The sequence below is a fragment of the Ailuropoda melanoleuca genome, chromosome 8 (assembly GCF_002007445.2).
Source record: "Ailuropoda melanoleuca isolate Jingjing chromosome 8, ASM200744v2, whole genome shotgun sequence".
NCBI classification, from domain to species: Eukaryota; Metazoa; Chordata; class Mammalia; order Carnivora; family Ursidae; genus Ailuropoda; species Ailuropoda melanoleuca.
In genome coordinates, this window is record NC_048225.1 from 77,673,751 (window position 1) to 77,694,135 (window position 20,385).

Here is a 20,385-nt window from a genome sequence, read left to right on the forward strand (position 1 = left end):
TTTTGGCTCTGGAGCAGGAATAAAACACAGGGACAGCAACAGGACACAAGCTAAAATACCTTAGATGTGAAAAATGAAGGTTGGGTGATTTTCAGGTCAAAGGGAAGGAGCAAAAAAGGGTTGGCAACGTGTAAAGATATGTAAGAGAGGATACTTGATGAATGAGTCATTATCATCACAGAGGGGGAGAAAATGGGACCAAGAAAATACAACTAAGGACATAGGCTATAGAAAAAATTAAAGAACTTGTGTTTTGTCAAAACAGATGAGAACAGTAAATACAGCACAATTCGGTGATGTGAGGAAGAGAACACAAAGGATCCCAGATGAATCTATTTCCCTGGTTAAGTGAGCAGTACAGTAAAAAGGTTTTATTTTATTTTTTAAAGATTTTATTTATTTATTTGACAGAGAGACAGCCAGCGAGAGAGGGAACACAGGCAGGGGGAGTGGGAGAGAAAGAAGCAGGCTCCCAGCGGAGGAGCCCGATGTGGGGCTCGATCCCAGAACACCAGGATCACACCCTGAGCCGAAGGCAGATGCCTAACGACTGTGCCACCCAGGCGCCCTGAGTAAAAAGGTTTTAAATAAATATTGGTTGAAGCAATAAAGAGATAGATGGGCAAGGCTGAGGCCAGTAACTTAAATACTGTGTAAAAAGTCTGGAGTAACTACTCTGGGAAATTCTCAAGGAATGTAACAAAAGATAATTAAAAGAATCACTGAGTAGCACTGAGGCACACATAAGACAGTCCATTAATTTCCCTTGGGTTTATTTACCTGGACTAGGGTCAATGTTTGCCAATAGCTCCAAATGGGGTCTTAGTCGGTTCAAATTTGCTGGATCTCCAGTTCGCTGGAGAGCAATTGTTAGTTCCTGAACACTTTGTGCAAAAGAGGCTGGGGTCTGCAACTTAAAAAAGATAAATATTAACTTTCAAAAACCACCTAATCCTTTTAAAGTGAAGATTATTTACAATATTTCAATTGTTTTTGAAATTTATTACATTTAATTTTATCCTCCCACACATTCCAGGCTTTGGCCAGACTGGATTATTGGTGCCTGAGCAAATCCTGTACTTCCCTGCATTCATAGCTTGGCAGATCGTAAACTCTCTTCCTTCTGATAGCACATTCCTCAAATGTGAGACCTTTCTCAATTCCTCAGTTTGGAAGTATATTCTTTCCATCTTATGTTCTTAGAGCACTACATTAGTTTGGCTCTTGGAGTGCTTCCAAATAACTGAAATTTGGAGTCTAGAGATAATGCTATATAATACCAAGAACAATGAAACTGAGCTCAGTCAAAGTGAGTTTGAGTTCTGTTAGAGACCCAAAATCATGACACCAGGTATAAGCTTTACAGACTCAATCTGAAGTTCATCCACTATACGAACTGAATAATTTCAATAAAGTCCATTCCAGCTCAGAAAGAATCTTAAAATGGTTTGGGATTCTCGGAAGCTATCGGGTTGTATATTTTCCTAAAGCTTAATTAAAGACATGCTTTCTTACATTAACTCCCCTAAGAGACCCTACACAGAGGACCTTTAATAGGGGGGAAATGATTAGGTTATGGTAACTAAAGGTTCTTACTTGGAAACATTTAGCTCTCTATGCAGTTTATTAATATAGATGAGAATTTTTCTCCCCTAAAACGTCACTCTTTAAAAGGCAATTCTTTTTAAAAAAAAAAGCATACATTTTAAAAAACATGAAAAATAACCCTTAGAATGCTAACATGCCTTTATTCAATTTTTTCATCCTTGCATGCTTTTTATACACTTATAATCATTTTCAAACTTATGGTCTGGGCTATCATTAATATTATAACAAAAGCATTTTTCTATTGCTAACCATTTTTATTATGAAATATTTCAAAGTGTTTAATATAATGACAACACCCACTGATCTTAATAAAAATATTTCACTGACTTTTTTTTTTAAAGAAACTGAATGTTATTTATCAGTTGAAGAGAGTATCTGTCTTGAAATAATTAATTTTAAAGGCCATATAACCATGTTCTCAGCAGAGAGATAGATAAACTTCTTTAACCGGTTATCTGCTTATTTTTTACTTTATAAATAATGTGGCTATTAACACTTTTGAACTCATAACCTTTTTGAAAGTTTGGATTATTTCCTTAAAATAAGTTCCTGGGAATAGTAAATCCGATCAAAGGGCATGACTATTTTATTCCTATTCACTGACAAATTGTTCCTGAAAAGATTTATAATGTATTTTACAAACCATAAGCAATGTATGGCAATATGTCTCTTTTGCTAATTTAATAGGCAATATTTGTTAATATCAGTTTTAAATGTGTATTTAATTATTATTGGAGCTGAATTCTATCAATTACATATAGTTCTTCTTTGTGAACTGATAATTCATGTTTGTCCATTAATTTAGCATGATTATTTGCTTTTTCATATCACTTTTAATATATTCTCTGTAAGGTCCAACACAGTAGCCATTAGCAATATGTGGCTATTTAGGTTAAAATTAACTAAATAAAATAAAAATGTAGCTCTTCAGTTGCACAGTCACATTCTGGGTGCTAAACAGCGTGGGTGGCTAGTGATCACCATATTAGACAGTGCATATATAGAACATTTTCATTACCACAGAAAGTTATACTGCTCCAGATAATAAAATGCCACATACAATGCAAAGTTTACCAGTCTGTTTTAAGAAGGTCTCTGGATATTAAACTCATGATGTGAGGATACTGTTAACAGGATAAATTATATAGTCTAGTCTACACAAAAAGGTCAACCTCCTTGCAGAATCTTTATAAAAGCAAGCCAAGTTTCTCTTCAGAGGTAGAAAGTTACTCCTTTAACAGACCATTACTAAGGTTTCAATACATTATAATCATTCAGTTGCATAATTTCAGACTTAGGAGTTGCAGGTAAAGTTTGGGCAAAGGTATCTAGAAAAGATTTATAGGACAAAACAAGTAATATACATTATACTGTAAATTCTGTAACGAGCAGTTATAAAACACATTTCCCAATAGTCCTTTGACATCAATACAATACTCATTCAAATAATCCTATCTTGGGAATATCTGGAAAGATTTGGTGGTTAAGAACATGGATTCTAGGGGCGCCTGGGTGGCAAAGCGGTTAGGCGTCTGCCTTCGGCTCAGGGCGCGATCCCGGCGTTGTGGGATCGAGCCCCACATCAGGCTCCTCTGCTATGAGCCTGCTTCTTCCTCTCCCACTCCCCCCTGCTTGTGTTCCCTCTCTCGCTGGCTGTCTCTATCTCTGTTGAATAAATAAATAAAATCTTTAAAAAAAAAAAAAAAAGGAAGAACATGGATTCTAGAGTCAGTATACCCAACTTCAAATCCAGCCCTGTCACTGATTACCTATGTGATCGTGGAGGAATGTACTTAATCTATCTCCCTGGGACAATACAGGGTTATTGAACAGATTAAATGTATTATTTAAAATGACCAGGCACCAGTAAACTCTCAGTAAGTGCTAAATAGTATTATATTTGATCTACCCTTACATCTTGATCTTATTTCTTTGAATTAAATGTGAGTGGACTCTAAAGTATAATCATCTCTCTGGTTATAAGTATTTAAGGTAAAATAGTAAAAGTCAATGCTATTATAGCATATATATTTACATGGTGCTTTAAGACTTTTTTTTATACTTTCATCTATTTCATGTTGAATTACAACAAAGACAATTACAGGATTACTCTAGTTTTAATAGAATTAAATACAGCACTTAGAGCCAGCAACAAACAATGGAGCCTGACCATGTGTACTCTAGTGAACTTTTTATCCTAACAAAGAAGAGATAGAGTAGAAATAAGTTTATCGAAAATTTGATCAAACCTAGAACGATTGGTAACTTATTATATGAAATTACTATGGCTGAGAATCATAAGAAACTTCAATGTATACATTCTCCAGACCACTGAACGGCTGTTACAGGAAGACAATAAAGGCATTTAGAAAATAGGTTTAACTAACACAATGATTAAAACTCAGGGAACAAAACAAGGGAGAGAGGCAACAATAATAGAGATGGAAGATTCTCAAAAGAATGCTAGAATGTGCTGGATAAACTACTGTAACACTAATCAAATCTTTCACGAATGATTTCAATTATAATTTTAAAAAACCCTTATATAAACAAACTGGTATTACTACCTGACAAGCTATGATACTCAGCTACAGATAATGTAATTTATACGAGCCTGACATACAGTACTGACTTAAACATACATTTGTTAAGTAAATTACTAAATTATGAATTACCAAAACTCCAAGATCAGTCCAAGAACTAAGGAACAAAAAAGGGTCTACCTTGTCAATAATTGACTGCATATGAGACTTGTGAGACTGGTCTCCATAAAGCAAAGAGGACCATTGGTCTGGTGCAATTCGTAAGCCTGCTTCCATAGCAATCTGCACTATCTGGGAGTCATGTTCTCGCCGCAGAGCTTCGTAGGTTCTAAATTCTTCTTTTAGCTGCATCAAAGAAGAATCCTCATCACGTTTGGTGACCTAGTAAGACACACATAATCTCATAAGTCAGGTAAGGAACAAAATTGAGTTTATATTTTATATAAGCACATATAGAGAACAGAGAATTTTTAATGTAACACATTTCTTTAAACAATAACGAGATTAAAATGGAACACACTGTTTTGCCTATAAAACATTTCTCCCTTTAAAGATGTCAAAATCTTGTGACTAGGTCTCACGCAAAGAATGAATATATGCTGGAGCAAAATCCCAAGATTGGATAGATCTTAACACATATAGAGAGTTTAAACTGTGTATGTATATATGCATTTTTAAAAAAAGATTTCATTTATTTATTCATTTGACAGAGAGAGACAGCCAGCAAGAGAGTGAACACAAGCAGAGGGAGTGGGAGAGGAAGAAGCTGGCTCCCAGCAGAGGAGCCCGATGCGGGGCTCGATCCCAGGACTCTGGGATCACACCCTGAGCCGAAGACAGACGCTTAACAACTGAGCCACCCAGGCGCCCCTGTATATATGCATTTTTGAAAAGAAGAAAATACTCAAGGGACCTGTCTGGCTCAGCCAGTGCAGCATGTGACTCTTGGTCTCAAGACATGAGTTCAAGCCCCACATTGGATATGGAGCCTACTTCTTTATACATACACACACACACACACACACACACACACACACACACAGAGCAGTGACTTTTAAAAAGCGAAGAAAATATGTAATTTATTCTGGGGGAAAAATCTATATTTCTTCTTCATAACTGTGAATTATTAAACTTGGGCTTGCCTGGCATTGAGTTGGCTGATACACCTAACTGAAAGAGCTTCATTCAGAGGCTGGTATGATTCTAAAGATGATTAATCTGAGCTTAGCTTAACTTTCCATGGAGTTTTGCAGGCTGGGCCACCATCACAAAGTGTAAAATAATAAGGATCTTTCAGTATTTCAGTATATCTTTCAGTAATTAAAATGATTAACCCTTACTGAGCCCTAAGTATGTGCTAGTCAGTGTGTTAACTTATTAACCATCATATTGACATATTAACTTATTTAATTCTCTAAACTTGTTGAGGTAGGTACTACTGTTATTTTTGCTATATTGCTACATTTTGAATCAAGCTGGATTTAGGCCAAAGGCTCAAGAAATCAGAGTCAAATAATTTTTTTAAAAGATTTTATTTATTTGAAATACAGCGTATGAGTGCATAAGCAGGGGGGAGGGGCAGAAGGAGAGGGAAAAAAAAGAAGGCTCTCCACTAAGCAGAGAGCCCAACGCAGGGATCGATCCCAGGACCCTGGGATCACGACTTGAGCCAAAGGCAGACACTTAACCAACTGAGCCACCCAGGTACCCCCAAAGTAAAATAATTAATTCTAGTCCAGGATCCCTTGTATCCGAACATATTTCAGAATATATTTTACCTTGTTAATAACCTTTTGTTCCCATAATGACTCAAATTCCTGTAGTAGAAAATTCCCATTTTTTTCTTTCACCAAAGAAAACTACAGCACAGGTTAGTTAAGACTTCTAAGTCATCTTGATTATATTTTTAAATGTATTTCATTCTTTTTTTTTTTTAAGATTTTATTTATTTATTTGAGAGAGAGAACATGAGGGGGGAAAGGTCAGAGGGAGAAGCAGACTCCCTACTGAGCAGGGAGCCCAATGCGGGACTGAGCCGAAGGCAGCTGAGCCTAAGGCAGTAGCTTAGCCAACTGAGCCACCAGGCGCCCCAAATGTACTTCATTCTTATTTTAAGAAGGTCTAACTTAAATTTTGTTAGATAAGTCCATAAAAGACCAAATAGATTTAAAAAATCAAGAACCAGAGTCACAAAAACAAAATATATTTTGCCACTATTTAAAGGCCAGTCAAAATACCAAATGCATATGTGGATGTATAGAAACATCCTCTCTGGGGCGCCTGGGTGGCACAGCCGTTAAGCATCTGCCTTCGGCTCAGGGTGTGATCCCGGCGTTATGGGATGGAGCCCCACATCAGGCTCCTCCGATATGAGCCTGCTTCTTCCTCTCCCACTCCCCCTGCTTGTGTTCTCTCTCTCGCTGGCTGTCTCTATCTCTGTCGAATAAATAAATTAAATCTTTAAAAAAAAAAAAAAAAGAAACAACCTCTCAATATAGGCTAAACCTTATTAAAACGTAGAATTTTTTTTTTTTAAAGATTTTATTTATTTATGTGACAGAGACAGCCAGCGCTGTCCAGGCGCCCCCGTAGAATGTTTTCTATATGATATACTAGGGTTCCCTGCCTTGGTTCTCAAAACTGTCTTTTAACTAAAAACAGTCGAAGATTTCTAAGAGATGCAATGTCTAAAGTAAGTCCTGGAACTATACTGTACTAAGAAGGATTAGAATTATCCTGGTCTGAAAAGATTTTTCTTTAAAGATTTTATTTACCATGACCTGAGCCAAAGGCAGACGCTTAAGGACTGAGCCACCCAAGCGCCCCTGAAAAGGTTTTTCAAGTGGAAATAAATTAAAGAGATGCTAAAAGGATGCAGCTAGAATACAGCTATATGGACACATACAGCTACAAGGAAGAATGGAAAATGCCTACCAACGTGAGCTTCACAAAGAAAATTAAATAGGTATTGGGATACTTAACAGAAACTCTGCCATTGTGAAAAAAATTTAGGATATGGACCTACTGTGATGAGAGAAGACAAGTCTTTTCATGATGGAGATTGTTGTACATATTACCAGCAAGAGAAGCAAGCATGTAGACAATGAAATAAAGGTAAATAATCATCACCCAAATGAAAAATAATTGGATTTTTACAAATTTCCAGTCTCTTTTTAATTACTATTAATGCTTTTAATTAGGATTAAAAGAGGTTCACTGTGGGTATTCTGGGGTTTTTGGACCCCTTATTATTCTTCATGGGGGAAGGATGGATTTCCTTTTCTTTCCTTTTATTTTTTAAGCTTGCAATATTGTGTCTGTCTGGTGCTGTTATTAGAGAACAAAGAACTTTGGAAGCAGACAGACATTCTGAAGTATATTCCGGATTACACTGTACAATCATGTTATTATAATCATTACAACAAATGTGAGTTATTTGGGGACAATCTGAACTAGCGGGGAGTTATTCTGGCTAGAGTTTCTGACCGTTACAGAGGCACCTAAGGCCAAGGACAGGATTGGGTACAGACCTGGAGTGCACACCTCATTTTCAGCATATATATAATCTGACTCTAGAAAGAAACATAATAATGTGGGCATTTAGTTAGAGCTTTAAAATTTTTTTTAAATTAAATTGGTATGCTTTTGGGGCGCCTGGTTAAGCATCTGCCTTCAGCTCACGTCCTGTGATCGAGCCCCAGGTTGGCCTTTCTGCTCAGCGGGGAGCCTGCTTCTCCCTCTCTCTCTGCCTGCCACCCCCCTTGCGCACTCTCTCTGTCAAATGAATAAATAAAATCTTAAAAAATATATAAATAAATTGGTATGCTTTCCTGTTGATTCTGTAAACCATTCTATCTTTCTCAGGAAATGAAAAAATAAACTATAGTAGACTGTAGGATTTTTTAGTTTTGAGTGTCAGATGAGGGGACATGGTGACCCAGGAATGGATATCCTTGCATTCTGTATGAATTAAAAAAATTTTTAGAGGCATGCCTCCCTGGTCCATGAAGTACTAGTTATGTGTGTGTGTCAGAAGCAAGAAGCCTTGACATTAAGAAGTCAGGAAAACAGGATGAACGATAAATGATACATAGCACAGATATCTGAAGTAGTGCTGATTCAATTCGGGATACAAAACAGTTATGTCCAGCATTACTATATATACTGAAAATGAAATCCAGTTTCATTTGGCAAATGGAATCCAGAACTGTATATGTGGAATTATTGCAGGAGCAAAGAGCAAAAATGAAACTTCTTGCTCCAATTACTCTCTGTTCAGACCAATTCTGCATATAGTCTTGGTGGAAAAATTACACAGCTCATCAGCCTCTTCAAATATAAAAATCTATAAACCTCAGTTTGATCTATGTTGTTCAATATCTAATACACAAAATTTAATATAACAAGATTTAACTTTAATAGGACACCACCTACATTCTTTATTTTTTTTTTTTACATTTTTGAAAATAATTATTGAAATTTTCTGAGGGGCAACTTTATTAAACTCAAAGTTTTACCACTTAAGTTTGGGAAAAAGACAATGTTTCCTTTCAAGCTGAAATCTAAAATTAGTTCATACCTTGAAGCAGGAAGCTCTATAAAGGAGCTGGACAACATGCCCAATGCTAGTTTTAGAGGCCTGAGGAAACCGCGGCTCCAACCTTTGCACCACAAAGAGAACCAATACTTTCCTTGACAAAGCAGAACCATCTTCCAAGGCCAGGAGAACCAGCTTTAGGGCTTCCTCCTGCATTGCTAGGAAAAGTTAGGCAAAACCGAAATTTATCATTTACAAAGATATGGTAAATTTATTTATTAGAAGGGCAATATTTAATAATTTCTGCAGGTACCACTTGATGGCCAACACAACACAGTAAAACATATTCACAGTTATACTTTTCAACCATTTTGGGGCAATTTTATATTCCGCTCTGCATATTTTATTTAAGAAAACAGATTAAAAAATTAATACATTCAAGAAAAACTTCTATCAAATTGAAAACTTTTGACATCGAGAAAAGTTTTACATGCTCTAAAGTGATATGGAAATACCCAAGCCATGATTGTCAAGTGGGATATTTCTTGGTAACGACAAAATACTACAAAGAACTAGGCTTTATACATCACACTTATAGTTCTTAACACAATACTTTCAGAATTACTAGTATAGTAAATATCAAACTTTGATCACATACCTGGTCCAAGGAACTGGCAACCCCTAGCCCTGACTGCTGCCCAAAGATTAGAGGAGAGTTGCTGAGGATTCTGGTGCTGAAGAATGAGTTCCGTAACTGTTCGTTCACCTAAAGATCGAGCTGCTCTCATAGCACGAATCCTGCCTTCTTCTTCCACTAGCTGGCAGTGGACCAGAGTCACCAGCTTCCTCTGCATTGGGCGACTGAGAACACTCTGAGTAGTGCTATTCAGACCCACTCCTTTAAAAGAAAGTAAAAAGTTATTTCTAGGTTTACAATGCAATTTTAAGAGTACAGAAAAACTTCCTCTGAAGGCCTGACTGATTTATGCATACATGAACAGTTCCCAGTTCTGCTAGAATGTTTAAATAATAGATAAAATTATATAAAGCCTAGGGGCGCCTGGGTGGCACAGCGGTTAAGCGTCTGCCTTCGGTTCAGGGCGTGATCCCGGCGTTGTGGGATCAAGCCCCACATCAGGCTCCTCTGCTGGGAGCCTGCTTCTTCCGCCCCCACTCCCCCTGCTTGTGTTCCCTCTCTCGCTGGCTGTCTCTATCTCTGTCAAATAAATAAATAAAATCTTTAAAAAAAATTATATAAAGACTAGTTTGCATTTTAAAAGTATACAAAAGCTGTTATCTCATTTACATATAACACTCATTACGACATTAAATATATCATTATTCATCATAACCATGGAGGAAAAGGAAGAAAAAGCCAGAAAATAATAATTAGTTTAAGACTCAAATCTTGAGGTCATAACAGTTCTGGCATACTATTTCATAATGGTTAATTTTACCTTCCTAATGAAATAATAAGCTATAATGGCAAGGCAGTAAGATCAACTTCCAATTTTACTTCACTCCCTATGGCACACCATATAAAACTGAATAGAATGCAGACAATCCAGAGTTGTCACATGATGGACAGCCCTTCTGAAACCATTAGTATATTCACACTTACTTTTGCAACTCATTCAAATGTTTCCAACATCACATAAACTCTAAATTCACCTATTTGATGTGGCTTGTAATGATATTAGTGTTTGTGGGTTTGATTTATAATAAATAAGTGAATTTCATTAGCATTCACTTATAGCCCACAATTTTTTAAAAAAAATTATTTATTTATGAGGCGCCTGGGTGGCTCAGTTGGTTAAGGGTCTGCCTTTGGCTCAGATCATGATCCTGGAGTCCTGGGATTGAGTGCCACGTCAGGCTCCTTGCTCAGTGGGGAGCCTACTTCTCCCTCTCCTCCCCACTTGTGCTCTTTCTCTCGCTATCTCTGTCGCGCTAATAAATAAATAAAATCTTCTAAAAAATAAATAAAAACAAAATAAAATAAAATATAGATTTATTTTAGAGAGGAGGGGGAGGGACAGAGGGAGAGAGAAACTCAAGTAAACTCTGAGCTGAGCATGAAGCCTGACATGGGGCTCAATCTCATGACCCTGATATCATGACCTGAACTGAAATCAAGAGTTGGACGCTTAACTGACTGCACCACCCAGATGCCCCTATGGCCCACAATTTTTATGATAATAAAAACATCTTTAATAAGCATGTTTAGCATGGATAGTTGCATCCAATTTACCTCGAGCACTGCTGAGTGGTTTCAGGTACAATGCTAATTCTTCGACACATTTCTTGGCTTCCTCATAATGCTTTGTATCTTCAACTCCACTACACAAGGTAATGGGCTGCTGCTCAGGGACCTTGAGGTCAAAAGAAAAAGTATGTATGAGTACTCATTATTAAATGTTTTATCGAGTATATTTTATGCACTGCTACTCTAACTATGGTAACATCAAAACTCCCACTAAATTCACTGAATTCTTCCAAAGGCCTTTTTTATACTAATACATAAAATTTAATGCATTATTTTGGTTTTAAAATAGCTTTACTAAAATATAATTTGTATACCATATAAGTGACACATTTAAGATATACTATTCAACGGTTTTTAGTACATTCATAGTTGTACAACCATAACCACAATTTTAGAACATTTTCATCATCCCTCCAAAGAAGACCATACTCTTTTAAGTCTCCCCTCCCATGTTTCCTCCCAACTCCCCACCAACCACAGGAAAACACTTATCTATTCTCTGTCTCTATGGAGTGAGTTGCCTGTTTTGGACATTTCACATTAACAGAATCACAGAATCATACGATAATTTCCAAAGTGGCTATACTTCTTTTATCCTCATCAGCAATAAATGAGTTCTATTGCTCCACATCCTCACTAGCATTTGGTATTGTCGGTGTTTTGGATTTTAGCTATTCTAACTGGTGTGCAGCAGAATCTGTTGTTTTAATTTGCAATTCGTTAATGACCAAATGAGGTTGAGCAATTTTTCATTTACTCATTTGCCGTCTGTGTATCTTCTTTGGTGAGGTGTCTATTCAGAGCTTTTCCCATTTAAATATTATGTCCTTTTAATTATTGAGTTCTAAAAGTCTTTTACATATCCTAGACCAACTTTCTTTCAGATACGAGTTACAATTATTTTCTCCCATTCTGTGAGATGTTCTTTCACTCCCTGATGGTGTCCTTTGAAGCACAAAGTTTTAAATCTTGATTTAGTTCAACTGATCTTTTTAGTCCTTGTCCTTTTCATGTCATATCTAAAAAAAACAAAAACAAAAACCACTGCCTATTCCAAGGTCATGAAGATTTATACCTGTATTTTCTTTTAAGAGTTCTGTAGTTTTAGCTTTTACACTTAGCCTTTGGTTCGAGTTAGTTTTTGTATATGGTGTGAGGTAGGGGTCTAAACTCATTCTTTTGCGTTTGCATATCCAGTTTTCCCAGCATCATTTGTTGGAAAAACTGTCCTTTCCTCACTGAATGGTCTTGACAACACTGTCAAAAATCATTTCATATATGTGGGTTTATATTTCTGGGCTCTGTTTTATCCCGTTGATCTAAATGTCTGTCTTTATACCAGTAGCACACTGTTTTCATCACTATAGCTTTGCAGTTTCAAAATCTGGAGTGTGATTCTTCCAACTCTGTCCTTTTTCAAGATTGTTTTGGCTATTTGTGGTCCCTTCTGATTCCATATGAATTTTAGGATGGGTTTTTTTGTTGTTGTTTCTACAAAAAGAAAAACCACCATTGGGACTTTGATAGAGTTTGCATTGAATTTGTAGATTGCTTTGGGTAGTACTATGATCTTAAGAATATTAAGTCTGCCAATCCATGAACACACAATGTCTTTCTATTTATTTATGTCTTCTTTAAATTTCTTTCAGCGATGTTTTGTAGTTTTCAGTGCACAAGTCTTTTGCCTCCTCCGCTAAATTTATTCCTAAGTATTTTATTATTGTGATGCTACTGTAAGTGGATTTGTTTTCTTAACTTGCTTTTGGATTGTTCATTGCTAGTGTATAAAAATGCAACTGCTGCGTTGACTTTGTATCCTGCAACTTTGCTTAATTCACTTATGAACTCTAACAGCTTTTTAATGGAAATTTTAGAGTTAAAATAGTGGCTACTATGTATTAAAATGCCCTATCCTTGTTCCTCAAAATGTTAAAAACAGAACTACCCTATAATCCGGCAATTGCACTACTAGGTATTTACCCAAAGGATACAAAAATACAGATTTGAAGGGACATATGCACCCCAATGTTTTACAGCAGTATTATCAACAACAGCCAAACTATGGAGAGAACCCAAATGTCCGTGGACTGATGAATGGATAAAGAGATGCGGCGTATGTGTACACACGTACACACACACACACACACACACACACAGAGAAATATTCAGCCATCAAAAAGAATGAGATCTTGCCATTTGCAATGACATGGATGGAGCCAGAATATATTATACTAAGTGAAATAAGTCAGTCAGAGAAACACATATACCATATGATCTCACTCATATATGAAATTTAAGAAAGAATACATGGGAAGGGGGAAAAGAACAAAAAGAAAGAAGAAACAAGCCATAAGAGACACTTAACTATAAAGAACAAACTGAGGGCTGATGGAGGGATGTGGGTGGGGGGTGGGCTAGATGGGTGATGGATACCAAGCAGGGCACTTGTTATGAGCAGTGGGTGCTGTAAACAACTGATGAATCGCTGAATTCTAATCCAGAAACCAATACTGTACTGCATGTTAACTACTTAAAATTTAAATTAAAAAAATAATAAAATAAAATGCCCTATCCTCAAATATAAACATTAGTTGTTTCAATTAAGATATAACAAGGTCTTACTCATTTTGCAGAAAGAGTTAGTTCATCTTTAGACAATTTTACGAAAAAAAGCAAGCCTTGGTTATTTGCTATTAAGACAGTATATTTCTAAAATTATTATCCCTAATAAGTCTACTTTTACATCATAGTGGGATTTTCAAAATAAAGAGAAATGATTATGAAACAAAAATTAAGTACAAGAAGCAAAAGATCTACTGCACTTTTCCTTTAGACAAATATTTTGTAGTGCTGTTGGTGACCTCACAAGAGAGGTTTATAAATTAGTTTTCCCTTTGAATAAGCTATTCTAGAACTGCTTTCTTCATCTCCAACATATGTAACATCAACCTTTCCTACATTTTAGCAACTTATATCAAGACTGATCTAGAGAACATTAATGTGGACAGATCCAAAGTTCTAGTATATTATTCAGAAAATGATTTATGGCCCCCAGTCACTGAGCCACCATCAAGGACTCAGCAGCCTCCCCCTTGAATCCACTCACTTTCCGACGCTTGGCCCCCGCCCCACCCGCCAGCCTTCTCCAGCCGCCACTTTCCACAGGTCTGCTTTCCAGAACCTCCACTCTTTCGAACCCTTTGCTGATGCAAGTGAAGGTGATGATCCGCTTCCTGCTGGCACTGAGGATTATATCCATGTAAGAGTTCAACAGAGAAATGGCAGGAAGACCCTTACTACTGCCCAAGGGATCGCTGATGATTATAATAAAAAGAAATTAGTGAAGGTGTTTAAGAAGAAATTTGCCTGCAGTGTACTGTAACTGAGCATCTAGAATATGGAGAAGTAATTCAGCTACAGGGTGACCAGCGCAAGACCATATGCCAGTTCCTTGTAGAGACTGGACTGGCTAAGGACTACCAGCTGAAGGTTCATGGGTGTTAAGTGCTTTTGGCTCGCTGAAGCTTAAGTGGGGATTTCCTTGCAATGAGTAGAATTTCCCTTCTGTCCCTTGTCACAAGTTTAAAAACCTCACAGCTTATATAATGTAACTATTGGGGTCTGCTTTTAATTTGGACTAGTGTAACTCTTTCATGCAATTAACTGAAAAGAACCATTAAAAAAAAAAAAGAAAATGGGGGCGCCTGGGTGGCGCAGTCGTTAAGCGTCTGCCTTCGGCTCAGGGCGTGATCCCAGTGTTCTGGGATCGAGCCCCACATCAGGCTCCTCTGCTGAGAGCCTGCTTCTTCCTCTCCCACTCCCCCTGCTTGTGTTCCCTTTCTCGCTGGCTATCTCTCTGTCAAATAAATAAATAAAATCTTAAAAAAAAAAAATAAAAGAAAATGATTTATGGTAGAGAATATGGCATTTCAGACTCACACCATGCAAATTTAGTAAAGAATTACTTAAGTAAATTCGATCTAGCTTTCAAAAACCCGCCTCCCTTGGCTTTGTGAAATCTTCTGAAGATACTGCTAATCTCTAAATTTGAGAATACAGACATTAAATTTTAGATCATTACCATCAGAATTGCTAGACTAACTTTTACATTTAGATACCTAGGGATATTTGCTCCTACTCTAGAAAAATGGTTCCCAAAGGTTATGCTCTATAGTTCTTGTCACCGTTTTCATCTTTCATTTCAATTAGTGTCTACTAAGGAAAACTGTCTGAAGTAGCTTCACTTTTCCTATTAAGTAAAATGCAATGGTTTTATGAGTAATATTTTCCTCAATATTAAAAGGTCTTTGTTACTTATCCTGTTAGGTTTCTCTAGTGATCTGAACTGCTAAGATTGTTGAGAAAGGCTGACCACCAGATTAAATGACTTCCTGTGCTATGACCAAGAACACTGCACTACCGCAATATTTCCCAACACACTGAAATAAAGGATTTGCACAGTACTGAATAGAATTTTATCTATTTAGATAGAAGGCAATGTTGCCCAATTTTAATTCAACAAGTTTCCCTTAGGAGGAAAACACATACACTCAAGAAATTAAAAAGAGTAGTAGTCACCCATCTTACCTGAGCACCCACTAGCTGCAGCAATGCTGAGTTCACGGGGAGGAGCTCAATGTCTGTATTGATAGTGGTCTGGTCAAATGGGCAAGCCTTGCGGTGGAGTTTATTCAGGCACATCTTGCAGACAGTATGGCCACAACCCAAACTGATGGGCTTTCGAATTGTTTCATCGAAAGTCTGAGTGCAAATCGGGCAGGAGAGGAAATCCGTCCATTGTGGAGCTTGTACAGGCATTGTTACTGGAGTTACAATTCACTAACACACACACACAAAATAATCTAAAGCAAAGATTCCACTGGAATCAAAATCTTTGAAAAAAGTTTGTTTTTTTTTTTAAATATCTTCTGTAGATACAGTCAGCACATAGTGTGAAATATAACCTGGGGGAAAAGAAAAGAGAGAGAGAGAAATTAGTGTATCTTCCTTTTCAATTAAATTGTGCATTCACACTCTCCACCTACATCCAACCTTTTATACCACATTTATATCACTATAGTATATTGTTTTGCACCTTTATAGAATTAGAGCCATAACAAAACATATAGTCTCATCCCCTCACTATAGAGATGGGGAGTGGATCCCAGAAAGAAAATTACTTGCCCAAGGTAACAACTGAAGTCAATAATAAAGTTAGATCTAGTATCTAAGTCTCTGAAGTTTATTGAAGTCTATGATTATAATGGAGAATTAGCCTTTTTAAGGCAGTTAGTAATATTATTTCTTGATTTGAACACCAGTTATATCAATCTATTCAGCTGTGAAAATTATCAAGTTCTACGCTGATGATATGTACACTTCTATGCATGTTTTTAAAGAGTTTTTAAAAATTGGCCTAAAGTAAAAACTACCTTAAAATACTTTATCATCAAATTGGGTATGGGTGGGACACCTGGGTGGCTAGGTTGGTTGGGCATCTGCCTTCGGCTGAGGTCATGATCTTAGGGTCCTGGGGATCAAGCCCTGAGTTGGGCTCTCTGCTTGGTGAGGAGCCTGCTTCTCCCTCTCCTCCCTGCTCTTGCTCTCTCTAGCTATCTCTGTCTCTCTCTCAAATAAAGAAAATCTTTAAAAAAATGGGTATGGGTACTGAGATAACAAAGAGTCTGTGGGCTTTTTTAAAGTTTGTTTTTAAGGGTCTTAGATATTAAGAATTTTATTTACAGATAGTTAGCTATCTTTAAGACCCTGGTATGGCCTATTATTTATTGCTATTGTGTGCTGTATATTAGAACAAATGCATAAATTATTTACTTCAAAAGATTTTTTAAATTCTCAAATTTATTAATGACAGAACAATTATAATTCAAATTATAATCAAATTTCATTGCTTACCCTCTGTTTCTGGCAGAGAATAATATCCAAATCGCAAACTCATCAGCTGTGTGTAACCGAAATTCTTTTTATATATAAAATTCAACCTAAAACTTCTAGCACATGTCTTAAACAATACCTACTATACTTACTCTAACTGTAGTTTCTAAAAATGAGAATTGATGCACAGAACAATAAAGTAACAATATTACAAGGTTCTTCAAGATTTGATTATGCTGAAGAGACTACCTACAAAGATGAAAAAAATTATTTAAGCTGTAATTAACTAGGAAAGTAAATCATCTAATTACCTTATTCTTTGAGCATTACATTTAATTCTTGTTTTATTGAAATAACTCAACCTTAAATGCAAGCCCATTATTGATGAGAGCAGTTTCCATCAGGTATGCTAACAATGTATCCACTCATTCAACAAATATTTACTAAGCACTACTATGTGCCAGACTGAATTGTTGGAGAAACAGTGAAACAGCACAGTCCTAATATCTGCCTTCTGAGTAATCTTAGTTCTGTTTGGGTTTTTGCAAAGTGTGCTATAAGATAAATGGATTTTACCAAGTTAATGTCATGTTCAGGATATAAAATTAAAGTTATCTGCATATGTGTTAAAATAGCCCCTGCAAGAACAAGAATGAGTAAATAAATTGCTCACATTTTGATTTCTATACTGTTTTAAAGAAAAAAACTTCCAATAAAATAGATTTAATTAAATAGATTATGAGTAGCTACAAGTAAGCTTATATTAAATTATTACTTCTTAATAAATTGAAACTCTCATCTGGAATGGTAAAAAAGAGAATACAGTATCTAATTACTCTATTCAACTGCAGACTCAAATGCTACATTTGTGTACGGGGTTAAAGAATGCTCCAAAATAAAGGGGAAAGGGGTAAATTTTTAGAAGACATAATACTCAGAAAAGGAAGTAGGAATTAGTCATTAACTGCTTGCTGAACCTGGTTAAATCAATAAAGTACCACCCACATGACTGTGCTATAGATTAACACAGCAATATATATTAATGCCTGCAAAGAATCTGATCTTGTGTTAATCTCTGCAAAGTAGAGTATAATGATCCCTTCCTTTTTATTAGTATGGCCTTGTAGACAACTTAAAATTTGTTAATCATAAAATAAAAAACACAGCACTTTATTCTCTCAAACATTATAAATTATACAAACCCCAAAGGGCACAAAATGTAAATATTTTATTGTACATCATTATAATTTTTACTATTTACACAGCTGTGTGCCACATACTATGCTAAATGCCTTACACAGAGCACTTATAAAAGGTAGATAATTACTGTTATCCCATTCTACAGATTTGGGAAATGGAGGTTTAGAGAGGCTGCATAAGATAAAAAGAAATAGAGCTAAGATATTAAGCCCAGATATTCTGGCACAAAACCCAAACTCTTAACCACATCACCATTCGCAAATTAAATATAAAGAGGGAAGAACTACTTGTGACTTCATTCAAAAACCAATGTCACAAAGCCATCCTAACAGCTATCGACCTCACAGCAATTCTGCTAAACTTATTGCCAAATCTTATGGTCAGGTCATTGTTCTAATCTCATCTGTCTTCTCAATAAGATATGAAACAGATGACTACTAACTCCCTGCTTCTTGAAAGTGTCTATGAAACACATTCCCTTCATCCTTTCTAACTTGCTATGTTTTTGATCTCTTAAACTCCTAAATGGTAGAATCATCAGATCTCTATTTTGAGTTTCCTTTTCTCATCGTTCTTCAGCTAAAATCCTGAAACAGCTTTCTATCAAACTTAGAATAAAATCTGGATTTCTTATTCTGGTTTACAAAACCCTAAATGATATGACCTATAATTCTACTTCAACTTCATTTTCTTTTTTTTTTTTTCCAACTTCATTTTCTAACACTTATCCCCACCACCACAGTACTGCCCAGCTACTCAAGTGAAGCTTGTTCCCACCTTAGTATGTTAGTACGAGGTATTCTCTCTAACCTTTGAGTTGGAAGCCACTCTTTATCACCTAGATGCCACCAAAAATGTAAGTCCTCACTAACCACTTAAAACTCTAAATCACTCTCTGGTCCATCACTATATTTAAATTCTCTATAAAACATTTCCATCATCTATAAGTAGCATTTTCTTTCTTATATTTTTCTCTGTTTACTTAATATCTAACTTCTATATAGATACACAAGAGCTGAGACCTAATCTGTCTTGTTCACTGTGAAAGCTATAGCTCCTCACTACAATTTAGGAACACTAAAAATTTTATGTATAATTTCAGAGAGTTTACAGACCTGTGGAAATCTATTCAGAAATCTCTAAAGTACTTAACTCTAAATTAAGAATTTCTAATCTATATTATTCCTCAATGAGTCTTAAAATTACAAGTAAATATTTGAGATTTATCACATGTCAGACACTGCAATGTGGAAAACAGGTAGAAAATATGGTCAACATCAGTTTTACAGACTTGAAAACTCATGGCTCTCCTACATGATCTCAGATCTGTACTGCCATAACAAATTTTCCAAATTATTCTGTTGTAACAAGAATTGTTTAGGGACACCTGGGTGGCTGAGTTGGTTAAGTGTCTGTCTTCAGCTCAGGTCATGATCGAGTTCTGGGATCGAGCCCCACATTGGGCTCCTTGCTCAGTAGGGAGCCTGTTTCTCCTTCTGCCTGTTGCTCCCCTGCTTGTGCTCTCGCTCGCTCTCCCTCTAGCAAATAAATAAATAAAAATCTTAAAAAAGAATTGTTTAAAATTGAATCATAAAATTTTATTGGTAAAAGACACCTTAAAGATCATCTGGTTCTAGCCTAATTTTTCAAAATGAGACACCTAACATTTACTCTAGCAAATATTAAGCTTTTTCAAATACCTCTTTTCATTTAATCTTTAAAACCCAAAGAGCAGGATGCCTGGGTGGCTCAGTTAAGCGTCTGCGTTCAGCTCATGCCATGATCCAGGGCTCCTGGGATAACGGAGTCCTGCATGGGGCTCTCTGCTCAGTGGGGAGTCTGCTTTTCCTCCTCCTTCTGCCCCGCCCCCCTGATTGTGTGCATGCTCTCTCTCTCCCCCTCTCTCTCAAATAAATAAAATCTTAAAAAAAAAAAAAAAAAAGAAATCATGCCTAGGAACCTTTCTCCATTTCCAGTAACAATTAAACAGTCCATTACTTGCAAAAAAAATTGTTTTATTGGTCTTTACTACGTACCCAGTACTGGGAGATAAAAAACAGTGAACAAGCAAGTCATTCCAAGTCTGCATGGACCTTACATTGTTTCCTTCATTAGCTATGTAAACAATAATGACACAAACTAAGTATGTGATTCCAAGGCATAGAAAATGATATTAAGGTAAAGGTAAAAGACTTATATGTATATAAGTACATATAACAGATAATCTAAACAAATTGGGGTGAGGTTGTATGGGGCATTGTTTTCCTGAGAAAGTGATATTTATGGTAATACCTTAAAGACGAAGAGTAAATAAAAGTTAGCATGCACAGATCCTAGGT

At 36.3% G+C, this 20,385-nt stretch overlaps 1 protein-coding gene and 1 pseudogene across 2 annotated transcripts in view; one reads left to right on the forward strand and one right to left on the reverse strand.

Annotated features, from left to right (window-relative positions):
• The window catches only part of RC3H1 (ring finger and CCCH-type domains 1), a 63,365-nt gene that overhangs the window by 35,210 nt on the left and 7,770 nt on the right, over positions 1–20,385 (reverse strand). For both annotated transcript variants that reach the window (XM_011221964.3, XM_002916953.4), the window contains exons 2-7: positions 15,542–15,918; positions 10,940–11,060; positions 9,347–9,586; positions 8,731–8,906; positions 4,332–4,532; positions 781–913 (exon numbers count right to left, since the gene is read on the reverse strand). In XM_011221964.3, the coding sequence (XP_011220266.1) occupies positions 781–913; positions 4,332–4,532; positions 8,731–8,906; positions 9,347–9,586; positions 10,940–11,060; positions 15,542–15,772 (1,102 nt within the window). In that variant the 5' untranslated portion in view covers positions 15,773–15,918. The remainder of the gene's footprint in view (positions 1–780; positions 914–4,331; positions 4,533–8,730; positions 8,907–9,346; positions 9,587–10,939; positions 11,061–15,541; positions 15,919–20,385) is intronic.
• Positions 13,992–14,458, forward strand: LOC105236585 (annotated as a pseudogene).